This window comes from Dysidea avara, chromosome 6 (genome assembly GCF_963678975.1).
Source record: "Dysidea avara chromosome 6, odDysAvar1.4, whole genome shotgun sequence".
NCBI classification, from domain to species: domain Eukaryota; kingdom Metazoa; phylum Porifera; class Demospongiae; order Dictyoceratida; family Dysideidae; genus Dysidea; species Dysidea avara.
This window is the reverse complement of record NC_089277.1, coordinates 30352164-30369961: the sequence shown is the minus strand read 5'-3', so window position 1 is coordinate 30369961 and position 17798 is coordinate 30352164. Positions and strand designations below refer to the sequence as shown.

The 17798-nt window shown below is 37.9% G+C and overlaps 1 protein-coding gene across 3 annotated transcripts in view; it reads left to right on the top strand.

The window, feature by feature from the left end:
- Positions 1-17798, top strand: part of LOC136257357 (putative defense protein 3) — a 112164-nt gene that overhangs the window by 32909 nt on the left and 61457 nt on the right. For 2 of the 3 annotated variants that reach the window (XM_066050526.1, XM_066050528.1), the window contains exons 2-7: positions 1680-1890; positions 1943-2070; positions 2129-2220; positions 2585-2652; positions 5378-5506; positions 5659-5901. In XM_066050526.1, coding sequence (XP_065906598.1) covers positions 1680-1890; positions 1943-2070; positions 2129-2220; positions 2585-2652; positions 5378-5506; positions 5659-5786 — 756 coding nt within the window. In that variant the 3' untranslated portion in view covers positions 5787-5901. Of the gene's footprint in view, positions 1-1679; positions 1891-1942; positions 2071-2128; positions 2221-2584; positions 2653-5377; positions 5507-5658 lie in introns of those variants that run through there. The other variant, XM_066050527.1, reaches the window with a different exon arrangement.

Below are 17798 nucleotides of genomic sequence, written 5' to 3'. Positions count from 1 at the left end.
GCTGAACTCTCTACAGGGTGATTTGCTTGTAGCTGAACTCCTTACATTGTGTCTAGTTTCTAGCTGATCTCTCTACAGGGTGATTTGTTTGTAGCTGATCTCTCTACAAGTTGATTTGTGTGTAGCTGATCTCTCTGCAGGTTGATTTGTTTGTAGCCGATCTCTCTACAGGGTAATTTGTTTGTAGCTGAACTGTCTATAAGGTGATTTGTTTGTAGCTGATCTCTCTGCAGGTTGATTTGTTTTAGCTGAACTCTCTACAGGGTGATTGCTTGTAGCTGAACTCCTTACATTGTGTCTAGTTTCTAGTTGATGTCTCTACAGGGTGATTTTTTGTAGCTGAACTCTCTACAGGGTGATTTGTTTCTAGCTGATCTCTCTACAGGTATATTTGTGTTGATTTGTTCATTGCTGATCGCTCTAAAGGTAATTGATTTGTTGCAGTTGAACACCCTGCAAAGTGTTTTGTTTGTAGCTGATCACTCTAAAGGGTAATTTGTTTGTAGCTGAACTCTCTCCACAGTGACTTGTGTGTAGCTGAATTCTGTGTAACTAAATTCTCTAGAGAGTGACTTAATTGTAGCTGAATTCTCTACACAGTGCATGACTTGTTTATAGCTGAACTTTCTTCAGTGTGACTTGTAATGTTCTGAATCTCTGTAGTGGTATATTTGCTTAACTCTCCACATGGTGACTGTCTTCTTGCTGAACTGTCTATAAGATTAACTGTTTGCAGCTGAACTCCCTACAGAATAACTTGTGATGTAATAAAATTCTATAATGGAGTAAATAAATTAGCCGAATGCTCTATTAGGGTGACTGTTCTATTAGAGTATCTCGATCTCGCATTTGCTACACGGTATTGGCTTTCGAATCATAACTCAGTGGTTTGTAATCCGATTCTTCTGTACTACTGCACGGACTTTCTATGAAGATTATTCCAGCTATACACCGATTTTCAGCTCATTGCTCTAAGCGGTTTGCCTAGTAGGCGTGAAAACTAATACTTTTTTATTCATAAAACTCGATCGCGTATTTGTGACACAGGTTGGGTTTTGTATCATATCTCCGTGGTCTTTATCTCGATTCCTTTCAAACCACCAAAAGGCACTCCTACGATGGTTACTCCATCTACATAGCAATTTTCAACTCATTCCATGAAGCGGTTTACCCTGTAGGCGTGACAACAAATCGATCTTGTTTTACGCGAATAATCGGTCATAACTCCTAAACCATTCATCGGATTTGTACCAAATTTGACGCTAGAATTCGCCTTTGGACTCCCTTTCTGTGTGCCAAATTTCAAGGCGATCGGGGTACGCGTTTGCTTGTTATAGCAATTTTTGCAAGTGTGCGAAAAGACGAAGAAGAAGAAGAAAAAAAAAACGAAGAAAAAAACACGAAACTTTGGCAGCTCGTATCTCGGAAATGGCTGGAGCGATTTCCTTCAAATTTGGAATGTAGCCTCCCTTGGCTGGCGGGCAACTGTGTAGCAAATTTAGTTCCAATCAGATAAGTGATCACCGAGATACAAAGGTGTGCAAATGACGTTTTCGTTCTTCCTGTCAATATACTCACGGTGTGGCGCGCCGGCTTCTTGGGCCGCACGACACACTACCGTGTGTCTTGATTTATTTACTTGTTGCTATGGTTGCTACATTACTTGATACATGTTTTAGGTTTCATTTAACTATGCTATATTGTTGAGCTGTGCCCTACTGATCACAGTAGTTAATAGTAGAAGTTCAGGAGCTCCAGAAGATGCTTGTGGTACTACAACTGATATTGTACCGGGTCATACCGGAAGTCCACAAACTTCTCCAGTTCCTTATACAGTGGACCTCAGCACTTTAACTGGAATGATGTACACTCCTGGACAGACTTACACAAGTGAGTGCATATATACAGTAATGTTGTGTATGCTTTAGCGTGTTTTATGCAGTTACAATGCGTGGTGGGTCTGATCCTAACTTCCGAGGCTTCATGATTCAAGGAAGGGTAGTGGCAGATGACTCTCGCACTGGAATGTTTGCTTCATCTGGAACAAATTATCAAGAACGGTGTAGTAATGTAAGCCAATGCATACTGTGGGTGCAGGATAAGAGTGTTGTTTTGTTTATTCCTACAGACCGCTGCTACACATACTAATGCTAACGAGAAGACATCAGTTGCTCTATCATGGACTGCACCACCTGCAGGAACTGGTCCCATTAGATTTAGGTCTGTGTGCTGTGTAAATTGGATATAAGTTTATACTCTGTGGTCTGGTCTATAAACACACACACACACACACACATGTTACACGCAATCACGTATGCACACGTACGCACATACTTAATAAATGGCAATACAAAACTCACTTAATACTTGGTAAGACTGTATTTTGGCAAAATGCATACATGCAACTGGAATGATTCATAAGTGTGAACAATAATTGTATAATTATGGCAAGATCTGATAGTTAAATTTGCTCAATCACCAAATTATATCAACTATAAACTATATTGTGTGGTTCAAGTATTTTAAATTCACTAATTTCATGTTTAGTTTAGAGGTACAGTAATATAACTATGATTCGTTACAGGTATGCATTTGTAGAAGCATTTGCGACATACTGGGCCAATATAGTGACTGACACCATCAATGAAGAAGGTACTAGTAGTGTAGGTGTATTGATATTCTAGTGTATTATGACTCTCATCATATGTATGTGTACTTTTGTTATTGCATATTAAATATTGAAGGTAATATTAAAACCAATTTGTGATCTATATGGCTAAGTGTTCTGAAGGATGCTTCCTTAGTGGTATTTAGATGATGGTATATATGCAGAGATAGTGATGTGTAGATGGAAACCTGCTATCAGGTGTCTTATTGGTATGACACCTGGTTCAATACGACACCTGTTTACAATTACACTTACAGTACTGCAATTGGCTTCTTAACACTTTAACCAAGAGCTAGCTCACAAGTGCCACAAAACAATTTTTAGTAATTAAGCCCCTGTTTTAACTAAGCACCAAGCAAAGTGACACATTTGCAATGTAGAAATTGTAATATAATTATTCCTTTGCACTTGTTTCCTCTAGCTATTCAAAAGTGATTAAACCATTATCATAACTGACTGATATTTACTTACTTGTTAATTTCTTCATAGTGTTCACCTCACTCTGTAGACCTAGATGCTATGCTGTTGTATTAAGCTCTTTACATTGGTGAAATTCAAGGGCTCAATCAAACACATATTTATTTTGTAGACAGTTATCACACTCCACAGCTTGCTATAACCTCTTGAATCTTTGTAATTAATAATCACTGTAAAATACCCTTGGTGTTTATGATAGGAACACTCTATATTAACTCACTGTTGCTATGCTGCCATTGACTGTGTCTAAAACACTTTGGCAGTCGTAATCTTAGAAGATTTAAAATCCATCAGTGACATCCTGAAATACAGCTTGGTAATTGTTGACATCACCTCAGGATTTTAAAACCTCAAAAACAAATATTGTAAGTTTCAGACTACAAAAAAAAAACGATCTTGAAAGTAACAACCAACATATTGATGAAATGGTATCAAACAGTGTGTTAGACCAATTAAGAAACCATCAGGCTCTGTAGGAGCACCCTTACTTTGTTCGTGCACCACAACACAGAGCCCTTCAGGTTTCAAAATTCTGTAGAACCCTGTGTTTCAATGTCTAACTATTATGTAGCATATAGTAGGGACAATGAAGACTTGTACTTTTCTGCATAAAAATAACTCTTTATCAACAAGAATCTATCCTCACAATATCTTCACAGCATCTTGGCAGTAAACCATGGTAAAGCCCAAGCATGTATTCACAACAATTTCCTGCTGTTTGCACAGACAGTAAGATTGTTGAATCATAACAAAATGGAGCAACCCAATTCTGATAAATTGCTGACTGCAACGACAGATAGTTATATCTATAAATTCCCCTCTTGCTTGAAAATGTTAGGTTTGGACTTTACATTATTTCCTTTGGGTAAAAAAGCGTGTTACAAAAACAAAATTATGCATGTTCAATTTCCTCAGTAAATGGTGAAACAAGACTCACATTGAATAGACTTCTTGCTCACAAGCATGAATAATGTAGATGAATTCTCTAGTTCATGGTGACTATACAATGAGACAATCACAACTCCATAGGCTGTTGCAGCCGTGAGATAATTATGATCAATTACATTAGCAGATATAGTTTATTTTAGTATAGTCATTGTATGAATTGATTGATTTCCTGCTTTCTATTGCCATAACTCCAAGAGTACCCACCAGATAAGACTGAAACTTTAACATGGCCATTGATTTTGCTGCTAGACAACAAAGAAGTCATAGTCAGATTTTTGCTAATAAGTCCACTATATAGCTGTATGTGTCGGTAACTTCCCTTGTTTCAGTACTTTTTGTTTTCAACGACACCTACTCAAATTTAAAATTCCTGTACTGGTTTGTCTACATCTTCCTGTACTGGTTTATCTACCATAATTTCTTTGCTGATTACTTACACTATACAGAAGATCGAGATACTCTACTAGAGCAGTCACATACTTCAATGCAACAGTCAGGAAATGCTGATACACTCTAATAAGGCTGTTGGTTTTTTTTTGAGAATAATTGTTATTCTTAAAGCATAATTTGAGCATAATAGAGGCTGAGGTCTAATAGTCAACAAACTTACAAATAATGCCGATAATTATGTTGTTTCTTTATCCTGCTATTCATTTGTACAACTAAATAAAAGATAAGCAAAAGCAAACCCTGATATGGCCAGTTTTGTGGTTTGCATTACAAAATGGTATATAATTCAAGAAAGGGTACAGCCCTTAAAGCATTAAAATGATGTGGTACCAAAAATTTAAAGTGTCATCATCAAGAATTAGCTTCGATAATAGAAGACTCAGTTCACACAACATATGAAATCTCAATTAATAGCATACGAATATTTGACTCTTAAGACTGCACCCACCTTACATACCATACAGTGCAGCTACAGTATCTGCTGGGCAGGCTATTAGGCTGTATTCAACCCTGTTTAATATGTATATATCTGCATCTGCTGCTGAAATGTATACCTGGTGTATCCTAAGGAAGCAGTTTAACAGTGTGAGGAAAACTAGTGACTTTGTACTGAAACAAAGGCTTGACATCACATGGTGCCTTCACTGTTAAAACTGAAGTGTCCGCAGAACACCAAAATGTTCAATTTGGTCACCGCTGTCACCAGTTGTGTATGTATTGGAACATTTTGGTGTCCTGTAGACATATCATTTTTTGCAGCATTTTGTCAAGATCACATGTATATCTACCCTTTTGAGTGACAGAATACATGAACTATAAATATTATTTCTGCAGCAGTTTGTAATGTGGAAAGGATCACAATAACTGGTGTCAGTGTAGCTGGGGGAACTGTAACAGTCCAATTTTCGTCTGATACAAATGCCCGGTTTAGATGCAAGCTGAACAGTCAAAGATATAGACAATGTGAGTGTGCTTGAAATATAATATCATATAGGTGGAACACATGGCCACAGACTACAAGTCAAAGCTGGTCATGTATATACACAACATTTGACCTCCTAGATCCTGTTACATACTGTATATTGTTTTCAATGCTGTATGTGTTTTCACTATAGGCACAAGTCCTGTGACATATACTGGGTTGAGTCCAGGAAGATATCGTGTCACTCTACGAGCTGCTTGTCCTGGTCAAAGGCTTCGAGATGGAGCAAGGAAACGGGCTCACTTTAGAGTACGTGCATAAGCCATAGTAAGAAGATGGTTTGAACTGATAACTGATTATGAACTAGTGCATATGCATATTTAGGCCTTTTTGATATTATTTGGAATTGATTATAATAGATTCATGTTGTAGCTTACTGCTTCTATGGAGTCAATATGATAGAGCTCTAACAGGTAAAACAACTAGGCCCAACTCAAATATGTGCCCAACATAAATTTCCCAAAATTTTCCCCTGTTATGCGTTCTTCAGTGTTCCCATTATGCTTGTATTATGCTCCTAAGTTAGCAGCATTTCTTACAAGTATCTTGGAACATCATATTTTAATCAGTGAATTTTCTATTACTACTATCAGAGTATTTCACTACAAATAAAGTGACTGTTCTATTAGAGAGTATCAATGTAAGGAGCTATAAGTACAGTGCTCTACAGCAGTTTCCACTGACTGCTCTGTTAGGCAGTATCAATCTATTTTCATTAAGCTCGTATATAGTTTGAAATATCTACCTAATATGCTAGCATTATGCTGGCACAGCACTCTAGTCTACTATGCTATAGCCAGCATCAGCCTACTTGTGCTTGTCAGCTCTGAAGTGCAAAAATGTATTTAAATCCATGCCTTTCAGCATTACCTTTGACTTGTGGAATGCATGAAACTTGACTAGCTTGTGTCATTTATATTTATGCCAGCAAAATTTAAAAATAAATAAATAATAGGCTAGCAAAAGCATCAAGCATTTTGCCAGCATAATTTATTTTATATTAAATCGTGACAAAAATACAGCTAAACATGAACACACTACACTGTAATAGAAAATGTGCAATATTATTATTTTATTGCTTCTTGGCTGATCATTCGTACTTCATGGAAATAAAATCAAGATACTCTAATACAGCAGTCACTTACTCTGACACAGCAGCCAGGAAAGGCTGATTTACTCTAAAAAATAAAACAGCCAACTCTAGAGCATTATAGTATAATTTTGAACATAATAGGCTGGATTTTTTAGCACTGCTCAAAAGCATAATAGGCAATTTTCAAGGCATAATTGGCTCAAGCCTTCATGACACTTCACTGTAATAACTTAAAGCACCTGTTTTTCTGCCATACTTTACTAGAGACATTGTGCATTATGGTATGACATTGTTTGGTATTTGCCCCCAAATCTCACAAGTTTTTTGAGGTTTAGTCTTGTGTCACCACCTAAATAACACTGCATTACAAATGCAGTGTTTGTCTCCAGTGGCGCTTTGAGTTATTCAGACACAGTATATTCATGGCTCCAAAGACCCATCACATATGAGACTACACATGCAACAAGTAATTATTACACTGTCACTTCGATTCATTGCACAACACTTTACATTATCTACTTCTGTTGGAGACAAAGCAGCTATAAATAAATAAATATGCAGAAGGTTCAAAACTACAAGATTACTTGCCTCTAGTGGCAGGGCGTTCGGCAACTATATGAGTTAGCTATAAACTGTATATATTATGGTAATCTTCTGTATGTGAGTAATAAAGGTTAACCAAATTCAAAATCTGCAAAATAGCAAAATACATCATTATACTGTATTTACAGTTACCAACAGTCAGCTAGTAAACTTCAGAGCATAGTATTATGCTAAATTAATTATGCTTCCCTGCAGCTACAAGTCTATAATGGTGTACATGATTGGCTTATTGATTTGCATTGAATTATTAAATTGGTGTAATGAATATTAGAATCTAAACAACTGGAAACCAGGTAAGAACTGAATGATTTATGCATGCACAACAGTTTCAAACTGGCCTGTTATTAAAAAATTTGCACAAAGCAACCCATTCCACTGTTTTCAATTTGCTGTGCTAAACATGTAAATCACTACCTTCTAATTGTACTGATCGTATTTGCCAGTAATGCTTTAACCATGATCTTGTTATTAACACTCCACATGTTAGTGTACACACTTGTATTGTATATATGCATGTAGTGATACTTCTAATAATGTTATTGGAAAATGTGGGTAGAGGTGGCCTAGTGCTGAATGTAATAATTAGACAATAAGAAACTAATACTAAATAGGGTGAATAATACACGGTGAATAAAAAAATTATGTGCACAAATCAAATCAACTAGATGGCCTGTAAGTGCATGCATATTCTAAACACTATACAGTGAAATATAAAGGTAAATTCTCATTTTTAGTCAGAGTGATTCTTCTCTGTACTGGTGGTGATCAATGCCTGTAATGAAAGAATACTAGTCAACTTCAGTATAATTGTATGATAGCCCAGCTCTGTTATAAGTGTGGAGTAAACTATAAACCAATTGCAATGGTTAGACATAATGGTCTTGGGATGACAGTGTGACATAACTAGCTTTATGAACACAAAGTATAGTTACATAGTTTGTAATCACTAAAATAGTGCAATAGTATGGACCACAGGCCATGTGAGATCTAGGGCATGGTCTTGTATAAAGTTGCCCCAGCTTTGAATTTCACAATTTTATAAATATGGGAAAAGTGAAGGGAAAAGTATCAAGTGTTCTAATTGCAAAAACTGTCCTTAAGCAGAATATCTTGCCACAGTATAAGAGAATCTCCCAAAACAATTTTCTTGTATTAGAGCATTTTAAAATTTTCCTAGCATAAAGTACATTAATTTTTTTGCCTCGGAGATGGTGTGTTATTGTGTACATGTGACGTTATAGAGGACAATTCCCTAGATCATACATGGTCTATAGACCTTATAGTAAAATTCACTGTATACTCATACAAAAAGGAATACTAAAAATTTGCAATAGATTTTGCATATGAAAAGAATAGTTCTTGTAGATTCAATTATCTAAATGTCAATTTTTTGTCTAAACAGTTGATTATCCTATATATAAAACCAAAAATTTGTTCAATTAAAAAATAGCACTTTGTCAAAAGGTGTATATTGTTAAAGCTAAGCTCTGTTTAAAAATAAATGACCGTTTGATTATTTAAGTTGGATAATCAACTCTCCATTGTAAACCATATAATTATATAGCTGAATTCAGTTTCTCCTTTCAGTGTGTATGTGCTAATCATTCAACGTCTCCAATCGACCTATTTTTTTAAGAGTCTCAAACTTATTGTTGTTCAATGTGCATATCACCATGACATTACATTGACTATGTATGTAATGTGGTTTGCTTTAAGTAGGCAATTATAATATCTATTAATGCATTACTTGCAATAAGAGAAACAAAAAGTACATTTTCTCATCCTATTTACCATGCAGTAACATAATGTTTACTCTTTGCTACTAACTTGATCATTAGGTGTTGTCTCAACCAATTTCTTCTCAATTTCACTGCATAATTGTACTGCTGAAATATTTCCATGTTGCTTCACTATATTTAGTAATTTGTAAAAATTAGCTAGGCAATCTTTAAATCCAGCTTGCAAAGGGGCAGATATTCTGGTCAATAGCATTTCAGCTGCTCGTTTGGATGAAGCAACCAAAGCAATATTTTCTGCTACTTGAGGTAGTATCACTTTCTCTGCAGCAAAATACTTCAGAAGATGTTTAACTCCCAGTACATCAACCAGTTTGCTGTAATATATATCTAATCCAAAACAGCTAAGCTGTAAAAAAAGAGTGCGGCCCTGAGAAAGGCTATGGTGAAAAAAGATGTGAAATCCAAGGTGGCGGCCAAGAAATGGCTGTGATGGTAGGTTAATGGTAAAAAATTTAATAACGACAATTCAAGTGAATTTTGTGCCAAGACCAAGAGGCACCAAATTCACCTGAATTGTTGTTATTAAAATTTTTACCATTAACCTACCATCACAGCCATTTCTTGGCCGCCACCTTGGATTTCACATCTTTTTTCACCATAGCCTTTCTCAGGGCTGCACTCTTTTTTTACAGCTTGGCTGTTTTGGATTAGATTTCACTTCTTTTTGTATTTGTATACCCCAAAGCCGGCCTATGGCCGGCTTTAGGGCTTTTTAACCTGTTATTTTTTCTTTACTACAGGAAGAAGAAAAGATGAAGCAGGGTGATTTCTTTGTAGCTGAACTCTCTGCAAGGTGATCCTTCTAGCTGATCTCTCTACCGGATGACTTGTTTGTAGCTGAACTCTCTACAGGGTGATTTGTTTGTAGCTGAACTCTCTACAAGGTAATTTCTTCTAGCTGGTCTTTCTATAAGGTGATTTGTTTGTAGCTGAATTCTCTACAGGGCGATTTGTTTGCAGCTAAACTGCTGAACTCTCTACAATGTAACTTCTTCTAGCTGAACTCTCTACGGGTGGCTTGTTTCTAGCTGAACTCTCTACAGGGTGATTTGTTTCTAGCTGAACTCTCTACAAGGTAACTTCTTGTAGCTGATCTTTCTACAGGGTGATTTGTTTGTAGCTGAATTTTCTACAGGGCAATTTGTTTGCAGCTGAACTCTCTACATGGTAGTTTCTTTGTAGCTGAACTCTCTACAATGTGACTTCTTCTAGCTGAACTCTCTACAGGGTGACTTGTTTCTAGCTGATCTCTCTACAGTGTAACTTGTTTCTAGCTGAACTCTCTACAGGGTGATTTGTTTGTAACTGAATTCTCTGCAAGGTAACTTCTTCTAGCTGATCTTTCTACAGGGTGATTTGTTTGTCTCTACAGGGCAATTTGTTTGCAGCTCAACTCTCTACATGGTAGTTTCTTTGTAGCTGAACTCTCTACAATGTAACTTCTTCTAGCTGAACTCTCTACAGGGTAACTTGTTTCTAGCTGAACTCTCTACAGGGTGATTTGTTTGTAGCTGAACTCTCTACAAGGTAACTTCTTCTAGCTGATCTTTCTACAGGATGATTTGTTTGTAGCTGAATTCTCTACAGGGCAATTTGTTTGCAGCTGAACTCTCTACATGGTAATTTCTTTGTAGCTGAACTCTCTACAATGTAACTTCTTCTAGCTGGACTCTCTACAGGGTAACTTGTTTCTAGCTGAACTCTCTACAGGGTGATTTGTTTGTAGCTGAACTCTCTACAAGGTAACTTCTTCTAGCTGATCTTTCTACAGGATGATTTGTTTGTAGCTGAATTCTCTACAGGGAAATTTGTTTGCAGCTGAACTCTCTACATGGCAATTTCTTTGTAGCTGAACTCTCTACAATGTAACTTCTTCTAGCTGAACTCTCTACAGGGTGACTTGTTTGTAGCTGAACCCTCTACAGGGTGATTTGTTTGTAGCTGAACTCTCTACAAGGTAACTTATTCTAGCTGATCTTTCTACAGGGTGATTTGTTTGTAGCTAAATTCTGTACAGGGCAATTTGTTTGCAGCTGAACTCTCTACATGGTAGTTTCTTTGTAGCTGAACTCTATACAATGTGACTTCTTCTAGCTGAACTCTCTACAGGGTGACTTGTTTCTAGCTGATCTCTCTACAGGGTGACTTGTTTCTAGCTGAACTCTCTACAGGGTGATTTGTTTGTAACTGAACTCTCTACAAGGTAATTTCTTCTAGCTGATCTTTCTACAGGGTGATTTGTCTGTAGCTGAATTCTCTACAGGGCAATTTGTTTGCTGCTGAACTCTCTACATGGTAGTTTCTTTGTAGCTGAACTCTCTACAATGTAACTTCTTCTAGCTGAACTCTCTAAAGGGTGACTTGTTTGTAGCTGAACTCTCTACAAGGTAACTTCTTCTAGCTGATCTTTCTACAGGGTGATTTGTTTGTAGCTGAATTCTCTACAGGGCAATTTGTTTGCAGCTGAACTCTCTACATGGTAGTTTCTTTGTAGCTGAACTCTCTACAATGTAACTTCTTCTAGCTGAACTCTGTACAGGGTGACTTGTTTCTAGCTGATCTCTCTACAGGGTGACTTGTTTCTAGCTGAACTCTCTACAGGGTGATTTGTTTGTAACTGAACTCTCTACAAGGTAAATTCTTCTAGCTGATCTTTCTACAAGGTGATTTGTCTGTAGCTGAATTCTCTACAGGGCAATTTGTTTGCTGCTGAACTCTCTACATGGTAGTTTCTTTGTAGCTGAACTCTCTACAATGTAACTTCTTCTAGCTGATCTTTCTACAAGGTGATTTGTCTGTAGCTGAATTCTCTACAGGGCAATTTGTTTGCTGCTGAACTCTCTACATGGTAGTTTCTTTGTAGCTGAACTCTCTACAATGTAACTTCTTCTAGCTGAACTCTCTACAGGGTGATTTGTTTGTAGCTGAACTCTCTACAAGGTAACTTCTTCTAGATGATCTTTCTACGGGGTGATTTGTTTGTAGCTGAATTCTCTACAGGGCAATTTGTTTGCAGCTGAACTCTCTACATGGTAGTTTCTTTGTAGCTGAACTCTCTACAATGTAACTTCTTCTAGCTGAACTCTCTACAGGGTGACTTGTTTGTAGCTGAACCCTCTACAGGGTGATTTATTTGTAGCTGAACTCTCTACAAGGTAACTTCTTCTAGCTGATCTTTCTACAGGGTGATTTATTTGTAGCTGAATTCTCTACAGGGAAATTTGTTTGCAGCTGAACTCTCTACATGGTAGTTTCTTTGTAGCTGAACTCTCTACAATGTAACTTCTTCTAGCTGAACTCTCTACAGGATGACTTGTTTCTAGCTGATCTCTCTACAGGGTGACTTGTTTCTAGCTGAACTCTCTACAGGGTGATTTGTTTGTAACTGAACTCTCTACAAGGTAACTTCTTCTAGCTGATCTTTCTACAGGGTGATTTGTTTGTAGCTGAATTCTCTACAGGGCAATTTGTTTACAGCTGAACTCTCTACATGGTAGTTTCTTTGTAGCTGAACTCTCTACAATGTGACTTCTTCTAGCTGAACTCTCTACAGGGTGACTTGTTTCTAGCTGATCTCTCTACAGTGTAACTTGTTTCTAGCTGAACTCTCTACAGGGTGATTTGTTTGTAACTGAATTCTCTGCAAGGTAACTTCTTCTAGCTGATCTTTCTACAGGGTGATTTGTTTGTCTCTACAGGGCAATTTGTTTGCAGCTCAACTCTCTACATGGTAGTTTCTTTGTAGCTGAACTCTCTACAATGTAACTTCTTCTAGCTGAACTCTCTACAGGGTAACTTGTTTCTAGCTGAACTCTCTACAGGGTGATTTGTTTGTAGCTGAACTCTCTACAAGGTAACTTCTTCTAGCTGATCTTTCTACAGGATGATTTGTTTGTAGCTGAATTCTCTACAGGGCAATTTGTTTGCAGCTGAACTCTCTACATGGTAATTTCTTTGTAGCTGAACTCTCTACAATGTAACTTCTTCTAGCTGGACTCTCTACAGGGTAACTTGTTTCTAGCTGAACTCTCTACAGGGTGATTTGTTTGTAGCTGAACTCTCTACAAGGTAACTTCTTCTAGCTGATCTTTCTACAGGATGATTTGTTTGTAGCTGAATTCTCTACAGGGAAATTTGTTTGCAGCTGAACTCTCTACATGGCAATTTCTTTGTAGCTGAACTCTCTACAATGTAACTTCTTCTAGCTGAACTCTCTACAGGGTGACTTGTTTGTAGCTGAACCCTCTACAGGGTGATTTGTTTGTAGCTGAACTCTCTACAAGGTAACTTATTCTAGCTGATCTTTCTACAGGGTGATTTGTTTGTAGCTAAATTCTGTACAGGGCAATTTGTTTGCAGCTGAACTCTCTACATGGTAGTTTCTTTGTAGCTGAACTCTATACAATGTGACTTCTTCTAGCTGAACTCTCTACAGGGTGACTTGTTTCTAGCTGATCTCTCTACAGGGTGACTTGTTTCTAGCTGAACTCTCTACAGGGTGATTTGTTTGTAACTGAACTCTCTACAAGGTAATTTCTTCTAGCTGATCTTTCTACAGGGTGATTTGTCTGTAGCTGAATTCTCTACAGGGCAATTTGTTTGCTGCTGAACTCTCTACATGGTAGTTTCTTTGTAGCTGAACTCTCTACAATGTAACTTCTTCTAGCTGAACTCTCTAAAGGGTGACTTGTTTGTAGCTGAACTCTCTACAAGGTAACTTCTTCTAGCTGATCTTTCTACAGGGTGATTTGTTTGTAGCTGAATTCTCTACAGGGCAATTTGTTTGCAGCTGAACTCTCTACATGGTAGTTTCTTTGTAGCTGAACTCTCTACAATGTAACTTCTTCTAGCTGAACTCTGTACAGGGTGACTTGTTTCTAGCTGATCTCTCTACAGGGTGACTTGTTTCTAGCTGAACTCTCTACAGGGTGATTTGTTTGTAACTGAACTCTCTACAAGGTAAATTCTTCTAGCTGATCTTTCTACAAGGTGATTTGTCTGTAGCTGAATTCTCTACAGGGCAATTTGTTTGCTGCTGAACTCTCTACATGGTAGTTTCTTTGTAGCTGAACTCTCTACAATGTAACTTCTTCTAGCTGATCTTTCTACAAGGTGATTTGTCTGTAGCTGAATTCTCTACAGGGCAATTTGTTTGCTGCTGAACTCTCTACATGGTAGTTTCTTTGTAGCTGAACTCTCTACAATGTAACTTCTTCTAGCTGAACTCTCTACAGGGTGATTTGTTTGTAGCTGAACTCTCTACAAGGTAACTTCTTCTAGATGATCTTTCTACGGGGTGATTTGTTTGTAGCTGAATTCTCTACAGGGCAATTTGTTTGCAGCTGAACTCTCTACATGGTAGTTTCTTTGTAGCTGAACTCTCTACAATGTAACTTCTTCTAGCTGAACTCTCTACAGGGTGACTTGTTTGTAGCTGAACCCTCTACAGGGTGATTTATTTGTAGCTGAACTCTCTACAAGGTAACTTCTTCTAGCTGATCTTTCTACAGGGTGATTTATTTGTAGCTGAATTCTCTACAGGGAAATTTGTTTGCAGCTGAACTCTCTACATGGTAGTTTCTTTGTAGCTGAACTCTCTACAATGTAACTTCTTCTAGCTGAACTCTCTACAGGATGACTTGTTTCTAGCTGATCTCTCTACAGGGTGACTTGTTTCTAGCTGAACTCTCTACAGGGTGATTTGTTTGTAACTGAACTCTCTACAAGGTAACTTCTTCTAGCTGATCTTTCTACAGGGTGATTTGTTTGTAGCTGAATTCTCTACAGGGCAATTTGTTTACAGCTGAACTCTCTACATGGTAGTTTCTTTGTAGCTGAACTCTCTACATGGTAGTTTCTTTGTAGCTGAACTCTCTACAATGTAACTTCTTCTAGCTGATCTCTCTACAGGGTGACTTGTTTCTAGCTGAACTCTCTACAAGGTAACTTCTTCTAGCTGATCTTTCTACAGGGTGATTTGTTTGTAGCTGAATTCTCTACAGGGCGATTTGTTTGCAGCTGAACTCTCTACATGGTAGTTTCTTTGTAGCTGAACTCTCCACAAAGTGACTTCTTCTAGCTGATCTATCTACAGGATGACTTGTTTCTAACTGAACTCTCTACAGTGTTATCTGTTCATAGCGGAACTTTCTACTGGGTGATTTGTTTGCAGCTAAACTCTTTGCATGATTGTTTCTTTGTAACTGAACTCTCTACAAGGTAACTTCTTCTAGCTGATCTCTCTACAGGATGACTTGTTTCTAACTGAACTCTCTACAGTGTGATCTGTTCATAGCGGAACTTTCTATTGGGTGATTTGTTTGTAGCTAAACTCTTTGCATGATTGTTTCTTTGTAACTGAACTCTCTACAATGTGACTTCTTCTAGCTGATCTCTCTACAGGATGACTTGTTTCTAACTGAACTCTCTATAGTGCGATCTGTTCATAGCGGAACTTTCTACTGGGTGATTTGTTTGCAGCTAAACTCTTTGCATGAATGTTTCTTTGTAACTGAACTCTCTACAAGGTAACTTCTTCTAGCTGATCTCTCTACAGGGCAATTTGTTTGTAGCTGAATTCTCGACAGGGTGATTTATTTGAGCTGAACTCTCTACATGATGGCTTCTTTGTAGCTGAACTCTCTATTAGGTACCTTCTTCTAGCTGATCTGACTACAGGGTGACTTGTTTGTAGCTGAATTTCCTACAGAATAACTTATACATGCAGGTGAATACTTTATTAGGGTGACTGTTCTATTAGAGTATCTCGATCTCGCATTTGCTGCACGTAGTTGCCTTTCGAATCATAACTCAGTGATTTGTACTCCGATTCTTCTGTACTACTGCAAGAACTTTCTATGATGATTATTCCAGCTACATACTGATTTTCAGCTCGTTGCTCTAAGCGGTTTGCCTGGTAGACACGAAAACTAATAGTTTTTTTATTCATAAAAATCGATCGCGTAATTTTGACATAGGTTGGGTTTTGTGTCATATCTCCATGGTCTTTATCCCGATTCCTTTCAAACCACAAAAAGGCACTCCTACGATGGTTGCTCCATCTACATATTAATTTTCAACTGATTCCTCCAAGGGGTTTACCCTGTAGGCGTGACAGACCTTCGACCTTATTTTACGCAAATAATTGGTAATAACTCCGTGAATGTTCATCGGATTTCTACGGAGATCCGCCTTAATGAGCCCTTTAAGCGTGCCAAATTTCAGCCCAATCCGAGCACGCATTCGTGTTTTATGGCGAATTTTGCGAAGTGTGCGAAATGAAGAAAATGAAGAAGAAAAAACGAAGAAATTAAAACGAAATTTTGTTCCCTCGTATCTCGGAAATGGTTGGAGCGATTTTCGTATGTAGACTCCCCTAACTGGGCGGCACGTCTCTAGCAAGTTTGGTTCCAATCGGATAAGGGATCACAGAGCTACATAGGTAGGGTCCGCAACGTGAAATAATGACCTCCGAGAATCAACTACTAAACCACCCACAAATGCTAGGCTAGGTACCACTTAGAAAATGCCAGATTGGTGTTATTTTTCATTAACGTCTTGTCGTGAAAATCGGCGAATATGCTTACAAATTACGAGATTTTTTGCTATATCTTCAAGTAAATGTCTTTTAAAGCTATAATATGCACTCTCAACCTTTCTTACTAACTGTACTCTAAACTAAAACCATCAGTGGCTGCATTGTCTGGAGCGATTTCCAGCCGAAGCATCGCGAAAATGAAATTTCGGACTCGAAAAAAGTTTCGATGCCACTGAAGCACACAGTAGCGATGCTAAAGTAACCCTCCCAGGTCAAACTGGTCTGGCATGGGTCCAACTACTACCACACCAAATATCATGGAATTCCAAAATGGTTTGCCATCTGGCTGAGCTCGACGACTGTCAAAAATTCGTCAAAAATGCCGATTTTATTCACTGACGGGAACCTTTGCTATCCAGATGTGCTAGTTTACTTCTCAAAAGCTTGCTAGACCCATAGCCAGTAGCTTTCATTCATAGGGTTGGTCTGGCAGCTCTTCTAGCGACCTCAAAAACCGCCAAATGCTGATATCCACGAATTTTGCCGATATCTACCAATTTACAATGCGTTAAAGAAATCTTGCACATCAAACGTGATGCTTTTCCTCTCTAAAGTCATGCTGCATCCTTGTTTGCTTATATTCGTCCATAGGGTGGCACTGGCGGCTCTCTTATCGAGGCCAAAATCCATCAAAATGCCCATCTCACCATTTGTCATCAGTTTTAGGAAGTTTTACAAGTCAAACATGCTGGTTTACCTCTACATCCTGCTGGATCATTCAATCACCTTCGTCTGTGTAGGCACCTTTCTTCAGTTTCTTGAAAACGTCAGAGCACGCCAATTTGGTGCAACAGTTAATGCTTATTTTGTTTCATTGGTTCCACGCAAAAATGATAGGAAAACCAGCAGAAATGTAATAGAGCGAAAATGGAGTTAGTCTAGCTCTAACAATTGTACTCTACAGGTTTATACAAATGATTACCGAAATGAAAATTCCGATTATCAAAAACCACAATCGAAATTTCCATTCGTGTAGAGTTCCGAAGGGTGGATATTTAAAACTTGACTAACTCCAGTTGGGTTATGTAATATTTCTGCTGGATTTTCGTGGAATCAATGAAACAAAATAAGCAGCAAGTGGTGTTGATGGTTGCGCCCAATTGGCGTGCTCTGACATTTTCAAGAAACTGAAGAAAGGTGCCTACACAGACGAAGGTGATTGAAATGTCCAGTAAAGATTT